Genomic DNA, 10,678 nt, shown 5'->3' on the forward strand with positions numbered 1-10,678 from the left:
CATTCAATAAACACCCTAACGTTTCCTTACCTCTGTCTCCTGTCCGCTTCATAACATTTGCATTACTGAGAGCAGGAAAGAGACAGGCTGCACTGGTAAGCAGTATCTTCATAATATCGTTTAATTCAAATAAATGATCAACAAATTAGTCTCTCTCGACAGCCTTTACAAGTGAAGGTATTATCTACACACAATATGAAATTCAAATTAGAAAAACACTACAAACTATAAAATACTGTTCATGAAAATACCTAAATAACAGACAAATCCAAATGCCCAACACAAGCGAGCTGCGCTCCAGACCAGTTCAGCTCAATGACGTATAATGCCTCCGACTCAGCCTGTAGTCCAGTTTAGCAACTTGATAGCGTCTTTTTAAAGAAGCGTAACCGATTTAAAAAAATCAAGAGTGTGATGTAACTGGTGTGTTTTGTGTCGTAGAACAAAACGTGAAAATATCTTGAGTTTGTGTTAGCCACGAACCTTATTTAAGCGATTTTGCTGAAATCCCATTCAAAAAACCCATTGACTTTGGGATGAGGGAACCAGAACTACTAAAATGCTAACTCGCTTCCGGGTTTTTGCATACAAATTGACGTCATAGTTTCTCCACTCTACTCTCCGTGTATGAGTGGGCGCAGCCATTTGAATCATTTTGGCTCTAGACTTCCGGTCTCATTCACTTCCATTCATTTTTAGAGGTTAAAAACAGCTCGTTCTGCTGCTTGGTGTTGCAGACTGATATTTTCTTATTATATTATTCTACTTTGTCTGTATTGTCATGCAAACACTTGTTTGTAGAGTAAGTAGTTTGATCGTTTTCTGCCGTTAATTATTCCTAGTCATTTCTCCCATAGGCAGCTGAATCGGAAGTATTAAAACAATCACAAAAACGAGCGCACCTCCGCATTGAAGAGTAATGTCAATACAGACATACAGTAGTTCACCTGCAGTTTTATAGCATATGGTTGATGTACATGTTAATGAAGTGTGTTTGAAATGGACTCTTATGACTGGCTTTGTGGTCTAAGATCACATATTTCAACAGTTTGCTGTATTCATTAGAAACAAGTTCTGTAAAACTCAAAAATGCCTTGCATTAAACTGAACTTAAATTGAGCCGATTTTTAATTCCCAACATGCACTGCATCAGACAGCATAAGGAAATTGAGTACTGAAATGAAGTGTAGGGCAACACGGTGGCGCAGTGGGTAGCACAATCACCTCACAGCAAGAAGGTCGCTGGTTTGAGCCCTGGCTGGGTCAGTTGGCATTTCAGTGTGGAGTTTGCATGTTCTCTCCATGTTGGTGTGGGTTTCCTCCGGGTGCTCCGATTTCCCCTACAGTCCAAACACATGCACTGTAGGTGAATTGGGTATCTAAAGTGTCAGTAGTGTGTGTATGTGAATGAGTGTGTATGGATGTTTCCCAGTTATGGGTTGCAGCTGGAAGGGCATCAGCTGCGTAAAACATGTGCCGGATAATTTGGCGGTTCATTCCACTGTGGCAACCCCTGATTAATAAAGGGACTAAGCTGAAAAGAAAATGAATGAATGAAATGAAGTGTTGTTCTGTGTGTGTTTTTGCGCAAGACTAACAAACAGCGAGACTTAACTGAGTCTTTAATGTTGTGCTGTAAGTGTTTCTGTTATGTTGAGATGTGTACGGTTATCATTGTAGGGAACAGTGGTTTGGTATTACCTGTGGTTTGGTTGAGAAAGAGCTGAAGAAACACTTTAGGATGGTTTACAATCAGGGTTGCCAAGTCTGGCTCTTTCCCGCAGAATTGGGCTACTTTTAATTACTTGCCTTAGGTTGTTTTTATCTCACAAATTTAAAGTTTGACATGTTACATCAATTATATATATTATATTAAACATATATTATAATATTATATATTTATATATTACATAATATTCATTTATTTATTTTCTTTTTGGCTTAGTCCCTTTATTCATCAGGAGTCAGCACAGCGGAATGAACCGCCAACTTATCCAGCATGTTTTACGCAGTGGATGCCCTTTCAGCTGCAACCCAGTACTGGGAAACACCCATACACACTCATTCATACGCACACACACACATTCATACACTACGGACAATTTAATTACCCAATTCCCCTATAGCGCATGTGTTTGGACTGTGGGGGAAACCGAAGCACCCAGAGGAAACCCACACCAACATGGAGAGAACATGCAAACTCCACACTGAACCGCCAACTGACCCAGCCAGGGCTCAAACCAGCGACCTTCTTTGCTGTGAGGCAATCGTGCTACTAACTGTGCCGCCATGACACTTTTATATCACATATTATTTTGTATTATAATATATTGAATGCTTAGAAGATATACAGAAATAAGATTTTCATTTTAACAACATTAATTATTATATATTAATCTCTAATTATCAGAATCAAATCAATGCACAAATGAACATTATTTACTAACCACTCTTCCCTACCCTTAAATGAACATTATTGTGAGGCGTTAGGTTATACCATTACAGATATACAGTTTTATTAACATTATAGAAGGGTAAAGAAACCTTACCTTGTCATATCCACAATTTAATCAATGCAACATCTTACATTTTCACAACTAAATCAACTAAAACCAACCCTTTCACTGGGAACAGCCATTTACATTGTGGATTTTCCTGATGTAGGAGTGTGATCTGCTGTTGTGTGTGTGTGTGTGTGTGTGTGTTCAGATCTGGGTTATGGCTCTGTCGGTGTGTTTTGCCTTCACCATCACCATCGGCACGTTTCCTGCGGTCACTGTGGACGTCAAATCTACAATTGCTGATGGAGGAGCGTGGGGTGAGTTCAGTCTCAGATTTATAATTCACAGACTAATTCTGAGCTACAAATCAAATAACAATTGTGAACTTTAATTTCACAAAATCTGATTTTTCCTTTCTAGTTATTTAGATCTTTTGAGGAAATGTTTTAGATAAATGGTTGCTTGTTTTCTTACATTTGATCAGATGTTTATTTTCTGTTGTACACTACTTGATAAAAGTCTTGTGACCTATCCAAGTTTTATGAGCAACAAATAATAACTTGACTTCTAGTTGATCATTTGGTATCAGAAGAGGCTTATATGAAAGGTAAAGGCCTCTAAATTACATTTATTTGAGCACAATAAAATCTGATCATGTCTTGATTATGAATGATTTCATTAAGACAGTAAGATCTAACTCTGCTTAGACTAAAGTCTCATCACTGAACCTTCAATAATGTCCAGTATAGAATATGTGCTCATGCTGCAGTGGAAACAGAATGAATATTGTGTCTGACTCCATCATGAGCTTGGAGGACTGCATCCATACATCTCTGCAATGACTCAAATCACTGATTAATAAAGTCATCTGGAATGGCAAAGAAAGCCTTCTTGCAGGACTCCCAGAGTTCATCAAGAGTCTTTGTGTTCATCTTCAATGCCTCCTCCTTCATCTTACCCCAGACGTGCTCAATAATATTCATGTCTGGTGACTGGGCTGGCCAATCCTGGAGCACCTTGACCTTCTTTGCTTTCAGGAGCTTTGATGTGGAGGCTGAAGTATGAGAAGGAGCGCTATCCTGCTGGGATAGGAGTTGCCATCCACTCTGCAGATCTCGCACACGTCCCCATACTGAATGTAACCCCAAACCATGATTTGTCCTTCACCAAACTTGACTGATTTCTATGAGAATCTTTGGTTCATGCAGGTTCCAGTAGGTCTCCTGCAGTATTGGTGATGATTGAGATGCAGTTCAACAGGTGATTCATCAAAAAAATCAACCTTCTGCCACTTTTCCAAATGATCAACTAGAAGTCAAGTTATTATTTGTTGCTCTTACAACTGGGATCCACGACAAGAGTATACAGTATATACATTATATTTCAGGGGTGTGATCCTGGAGGGCAGGTGTCCTGCATAGTTTAGTTCCAGGTTCCTTCAACATACCTTCCTAGAAGTTTCTAGTATACCTAGAAAGAGCCTGATTAGCTGGTTCAGGTGTGTCTAATTGGGGTTGGAACTATATTCTGCAGGACACCGGCCCTCCAGGTCCATATATATGTTTTAATATAAGTTTTGATAGAGGTTTTTAATATATGTGACATATATAAAATCGGTATATATTATATGTACATGTATATGTACATATAATATAGGAAACCGTACAATTTTATTTATGTCACATATATTAAAAACCTATATCATATATATATATATATAGCCTAATCAAAATCAATATAAGGAAATAAAATTATTTAAAAAATGGTACCCTTTGTTTTAGCAAATGGGCCCAATGTGTTTTATTCTGGTCCTGCTAAAAACTATTTAAAAACTAAACAATAAAAAAACACCAAGTGAACAATATACATTTTTTTATTATTAATATTATTTTTATTGAGGCCAACAGTTGCTCAGAAACAATCATGCAAACCAGGTGCTGCTCGCAAATGGCTGTCTTTGCTCAGCATCAGGTACACAGCAGTAAGATGTTTGGTAGCGAACTACGGGCATATATTATTATAATTATAATAATTATTATTATTATTATCATCATTATTATTATATAGGCCTGGCTCGGAAACAATCATGCAAACCAGGTGCTGCCCTGAAACGTCTATCTTTGCTCAGCATCAGGTGCACAGCTGCAGGACGTTTGGCAGCGACCCATGACCTTATTTTAATGACAAAAGTCTAATAATACTGCTAATTTATGTTTTTATTTAATTTATGCAGTGAATGTAAGCCTGATAACTGATCAAATTATAGAATATGTAAACTTAATTTATATATATATATAATTAAATAATGATAATTAAAAGCCTGAGTGCTGGTCCACAGACAGCTCTTATTTTAACGGCTACGTCACGAGCTCAGATTTGGTTGATCAATCAGAGGAAAATGGGCATTTCAGCACCACCTACATGTTTAGATTGAATTTTGAAGTCGTTTATCTATTTTCCTACGCTAAATTAAATAAACCAAAATCGAGCCAAAATCTTGTTTTTTCATTTATTGTGAGCAAACGAAAAACAGAAAAACTGCCGTTTTCTTCATTTTCCTTTTTTTGTTTGAAAGCGGATATGGATTGACAGAAGATACCCTGATTATTATACAGAAACAAACAAATCTGAACTGTGAGGTATAGATAGAAAAGTGCAAAACAAAAGTTTAATTTGTGAGAATCATTTTTTATGAAGTAGTTGTAATTTTATCTTAAAAATATCCCTTTGTATGTTTGTGTACAACTTAGAATTAAATAAATGTGTCGAAAAACTATTGGTTCTGGTAATTAAGAAATACAAGAACGTAATTCAGATTAGTGTGATGTAAACTCATAATTAGAAAGGAAAATTCAGAATGATGAGACAGTATAATGCAAGAAAGATTATTAAAATAACCAGAATGGTGAGAAATAGACTCAGAATTACAAAGAAAAGCATCTAAATTGTGTGATTAAAAAGTCTTTTGTTGTGTAATTGGGACTCTTAAGATGCATTTACAAACTATAAAGTTCATGATAATATTGATTGTCCAGTCCAATTGTTCTGCTTATTTATCCTAAAATCCACACAACGTCTGATTTGTCTTTCTCCAGAGAAGTATTTCATCCCAGTGTCTTGTTTCCTCTTCTTCAATGTGTTTGACTGGGCTGGACGCAGTCTGACCGCAGTGTGCATGTGGGTAAGTAACACTCTTGCACTTTTACGAGTCTCCAAAAGACTGTTTGCATGCTAAAATCACATTTATAAATGATCCATCAAATGAACATCAGTTCAGCTGCACCAAATACTGCATGATCTTTACATTTTAGTCTTTGATTGTGCCAATTTGGTGACTGTCGCTTTAAATTCAAATGAGCTTGTGCTCTTTTCAAAAGAGGGCGGAGCTACAACCCTATGTGCCATCATAGCAGCAGTTTCAAATCTCTAATGACTCATGGCTGCTTTTCACTCAGGGCTGATTATGCTAATGAGGGAGAGATGGTCATTAGTGGGCGGGGTTTTCCCCCTCTAATGACACGTACAAAGGGAGAATGTCAATCAAAGTGTTTCTGCAGACTGTTTTTATCAAGTCTGATTATAAACAAATACAATTAATTCATGTTTACCATTAGAGGCTGGATATATTCACACACTGCTGACACACAACTGTGTTTAAACCCCTTATTAAAGTGATTTTTGCATAACAGGTCCCATTTAAACCACATAAGCGCACGTATTCGTATTGCATGTGAGTCAGCAGGTGTATGATATACATTTGCGCAATGAAATGCAGTGCAGATGTTTTGACTGTAAAACACTGATGCATTCAGTGGAGTGTATCTGTATTAATGCGTGTGTGTTTTGTGTGTTTTTCTTCACCTCTCCATCAGCCTGGTAAAGACAGTAAGCTGCTGCCAGCTCTGTTGTTGGCACGTGTGGTTTTCGTGCCGCTCTTCATGTTGTGTAATGTTCAGCCTCGCTATAATCTGCCCGTCTTCTTCACACACGATGGCTGGTTCATCGCCTTCATGATCCTCTTTGCTTTCTCCAATGGATATCTGGCCAGTCTGTGCATGTGCTTCGGCCCAAAGTGAGTCTAAACACACGCAGAAAACACGTTAACCATTTATACAACTATAATACGCTGATTAATAAAACACCAGTGCTTCTCAACCTTTTCACCGGCATATGTTGTTCCCATAATATAACATATATAATAATATTTATTATATTTTATAATTATAATATATGTTATATTTTAACATATGTAATAATATAATATATATGGAAAGAAAACATCCAGAGAACACATTTAAAATATTATTTCATTGCACCATCATCTTTTTGCATCAGTTTTTTCCACTTTAATAGCACTTGCATTCATCAAACTTAGTTTTTTCTTCTAAATATTGTGATTATATATGGTAAAGTTTATGATTTTATTCCTATCTACAATACATGGTGATTATGCATGCCAAATTTTGGGATTTTATTCCTATCTATATGGTGATTATGTATAGCAGATAATATGATTTAATTCCCATCTATGTGGTGATTATATATGCCAAACTTTAGGTTTATTCTCTTTATAGGTTTTGTTATCATACACCAAACTTAATACAGTTTTATTCCCACCTATATTCTGATTCCCAGCACAAACTTAATGGTTTTATTCCCATCAACATTGTAATTATTTATGCTTATTTCTTGATTGTGATTATGAACGGCAAACTTTATTGATTCCTGCACGTTAATATTGTGATCACGAATGCCAAACTTGTTTCTGCCTTCTTTGGTCTGTTGTATTTAAGAATATTGCAATTACAGAAACCAAACTTTAAGCTTACAAAATTGTTTGTATTGTGATTACAAATACCAAACTCAATGGTTTTATTCATATCCATTTTTTGATTATGGATGCCAAACATTTCCCATCTTCATTCTGATTGTATAAACCAATCTGCACAGTTTATTTCTATACAGGAACAATGAGCACAATTGTTTCACTAAAACAAACTACATATTTAAAAACTAAACAAAAGTCTTCACAAATTAAAACCAAACTAAACGAATAAAACCATTAATGAAACAAGCTAAAACTAGAATGAAATCAACTGAAAATAAAGGTAACACTTTATTTTGATGGTCCATTTGAGTATTAGTAGACTGTCTGTTTAATGTTTGCTGATACTGCTGCTAAACTGACATTTAACTGACTATAAGAAACTTTGCAAGTACATGTGAACTTACACTAACCCTAACCCCAAACCTAACCCTTACAGTCTACTTATAATCTAATGAGAATTAGTTGACATGTAGATGCAATATAGCTTAAATTCAACAAACGAACAAAATAAAGTGTGACCAACACAAATCAAAACCAAAACTAATAAAAAATGCAAAACAATAATAACCTTGGTGCAGATAAATGAGCACTGTTAGACACACGTTTATATCAGACTGAATCACCTGCGAGTGAATCTTTGTTTGTGTTCGCAGGAAAGTGGACCCGAATGAAGCAGAAACAGCAGGAGCCATCATGGCCTTCTTTCTGTCTCTCGGTCTGGCTCTCGGAGCGTCTCTATCCTTTCTGTTCAGAGGACTCGTCTGATTCAAACACAGCACAGTGCTGAAGACAAGAAACCAGATCCGAGCAGAAAACCCAGATTCAGAGCAGAAAAACCCAGATCCAGAGCAGAAACCCAGATTCAGAGCAGAAAAACCCAGATCCAGAGCAGAAACCCAGATTCGAAGCAGAAAACCAGATCCAGAGCAGAAACCCAGATTCAGAGCAGAAAACCAGATCCAGAGCAGAAACCCAGATTCAGAGCAGAAAAACCCAGATCCAGAGCAGAAACCCAGATTCGAAGCAGAAAACCAGATCCAGAGCAGAAACCCAGATTCAGAGCAGAAAAACCCAGATCCAGAGCAGAAACCCAGATTCAAAGCAGAAAACCCAGATCCAGAGCAGAAACCCAGATTCGAAGCAGAAAACCAGATCCAGAGCAGAAACCCAGATTCGAAGCAGAAAACCCAGATCCAGAGCAGAAACCCAGATTCGAAGCAGAAAACCAGATCCAGAGCAGAAACCCAGATTCGAAGCAGAAAACCCAGATCCAGAGCAGAAACCCAGATTCAGAGAAGAAACTCAGATCCAAGCAGAAACCCAGATCAAGACCATAAACCAGATCCAAAGCAGAAAACTCAGATCCAGAGCAAAAAATCCAGATCCACAGCAGAACACCCTGATCCAGAGCAAAAACCCAGATTCAGAGCAGAAAACCCAGATCCAGAGCAAAAAATCCAGATCCACAGCAGAACACCCAGATCCAGAGCAAAAACCCTGATTCAGAGCAAAAAACCCAGATCCAGAGCAAAAAAAAAAAAAGAGATTCAGAGAAGAAACTCAGATCCAAACAGAAACCCAGATCCAGGCAGTAGCCCCAGATCAAGACCAGAAACCAGATCCAAATCAGAAACCCATATCCAGGGCAGAAACCCAGATCCAGAGAAGTAAACAAGACCCAGATCAGGTACCAGATCCAAAAAAGAAAACCAGGTCCAGAGAAGAAACCAAGACCCAGAGCAGAAACCAGATTCAGACCCAGAAAGCCAAAAACAGAGCAGAAACCAGATTCAGAGCAGAAACTCAGATCTAGATCATAGACCCAGGTCCAGAGCAGAAACTCAGATCCAGAGCAAAAACCAAACCTGGAAACCAAATCCAGATCAGAAACCCAGATCCAGAGCAGAAGCCAGATCCAGGTCAAAAACTCAGATCCAGAGCAGAAATCAGATCTAGAGCAGAAACCCAGATCCAAAACAGAAACCCAGATCCAGAGCAAAAATAAGACCCAGAGCAGACGCCAGATCTAGATCAGAAACCCAGATCCAGAGCAAAAACCAGATCTAGATCAGAAACCCAGATCCAGAGCAGAAACCAGATCTAGATCAGAAACCCAGATCCAGAGCAGAAACCAGATCCAGATCAGAAACTCAGATCCAGATCAGAAACTCAGATCCAGAGCAGAAACCCAGATCTAGAGCAGAAACCCAGATCCAGAACAGAAAACCAGATCCTGACCAAAATAAGACCCAGAGCAGAAGCCAGATCCAGATCAGAAACCCAGATCCAGAGCAGAAACCAGATCTAGATCCGAAACCCAGATCCAGAGCAGAAACTCAGATCCAGAGCAGAAACCAGACCTGGAAACCGGATCTAGAGCAGAAACCCAGATCCAGAACAGAAACCCAGATCCAGAGCAGAAACCAGATTTAGATCAGAAACCCAGATCCAGAGCAGAAACCAGATTTAGATCAGAAACCCAGATCCAGAAACCAGATTCAGAGCCAGAAAGCCAGATACAGAGCAGAAACCAGATTCAGAGCAGAAACCCAGATCTAGATCATAGACCAAGATCCAGAGCAGAAACTCAGATCCAGAGCAAAAACCAGACCTGGAAACCAGATCCAGATCAGAAATCCAGATCCAGAGCAGAAACCAGATCCAGATCAAAAACTTAGATCCAGAGCAGAAATCAGTTCCAGAGCAGAAACCTGACCTGGAAACCAGATCTAGAGCAGAAAGCAGATACAGAGCAGAAACCCAGATCTAGGTCATAAACCCAGATCCAGAGCAGAAACCAGATCCAGATCAAAAACTTAGATCCAGAGCAGAAATCAGATCCAGAGCAGAAACCTGACCTGGAAACCAGATCTAGAGCAGAAAGCAGATACAGAGCAGAAACCCAGATCTAGATCATAGACCCAGATCCAGAGCAGAAACTCAGATCCAGAGCAGAAACTAGACCTGGAAACCAGATCTAGAGCTGAAACCAGATCCAGAGCAGAAACCCAGATCCAGAACAGAAACCCAGATCCAGAGCAAAAATCAGATCCAGAGAAGAAACCCAGATCCAGAGCAGAAGCCAGATCTAGATCAGAAACCCAGATCCAGAGCAGAAATCAGATCAAAGTATTTTTTTTGCTTTTGTTCTTATTATTTGCTAATGAATAATATTATTTTTTTTTTCTACTGTGTGACAGACTCAAACATTCTCAGTGCTTTCAGCCTAAAGCTGCGGTCACACTGGGCTTTTCCTCCCATAGGCTTCCATTCATACGCACGCAAAGGAGTCAGACCGAAACGCAAGATCATGCGTCAAGTTTCGCATGTCGCTGCGGTGCAAAGTTCA

The 10,678-nt window shown here is 38.5% G+C and overlaps 1 protein-coding gene across 2 annotated transcripts in view; it reads left to right on the top strand.

The window, feature by feature from the left end:
- Positions 1 to 9,824, top strand: part of slc29a1b (solute carrier family 29 member 1b) — a 42,122-nt gene extending 32,298 nt beyond the window's left edge. For both annotated transcript variants that reach the window (XM_056467870.1, XM_056467872.1), the window contains exons 10-13: positions 2,710 to 2,818; positions 5,597 to 5,682; positions 6,374 to 6,573; positions 7,983 to 9,824. In XM_056467870.1, coding sequence (XP_056323845.1) covers positions 2,710 to 2,818; positions 5,597 to 5,682; positions 6,374 to 6,573; positions 7,983 to 8,094 — 507 coding nt within the window. In that variant the 3' untranslated portion in view covers positions 8,095 to 9,824. The remainder of the gene's footprint in view (positions 1 to 2,709; positions 2,819 to 5,596; positions 5,683 to 6,373; positions 6,574 to 7,982) is intronic.
- The last annotated feature ends 854 nt before the right edge of the window (positions 9,825 to 10,678 follow it).

This window comes from Danio aesculapii, chromosome 11, assembly GCF_903798145.1.
Source record: "Danio aesculapii chromosome 11, fDanAes4.1, whole genome shotgun sequence".
NCBI lineage: Eukaryota > Metazoa > Chordata > Actinopteri > Cypriniformes > Danionidae > Danio > Danio aesculapii.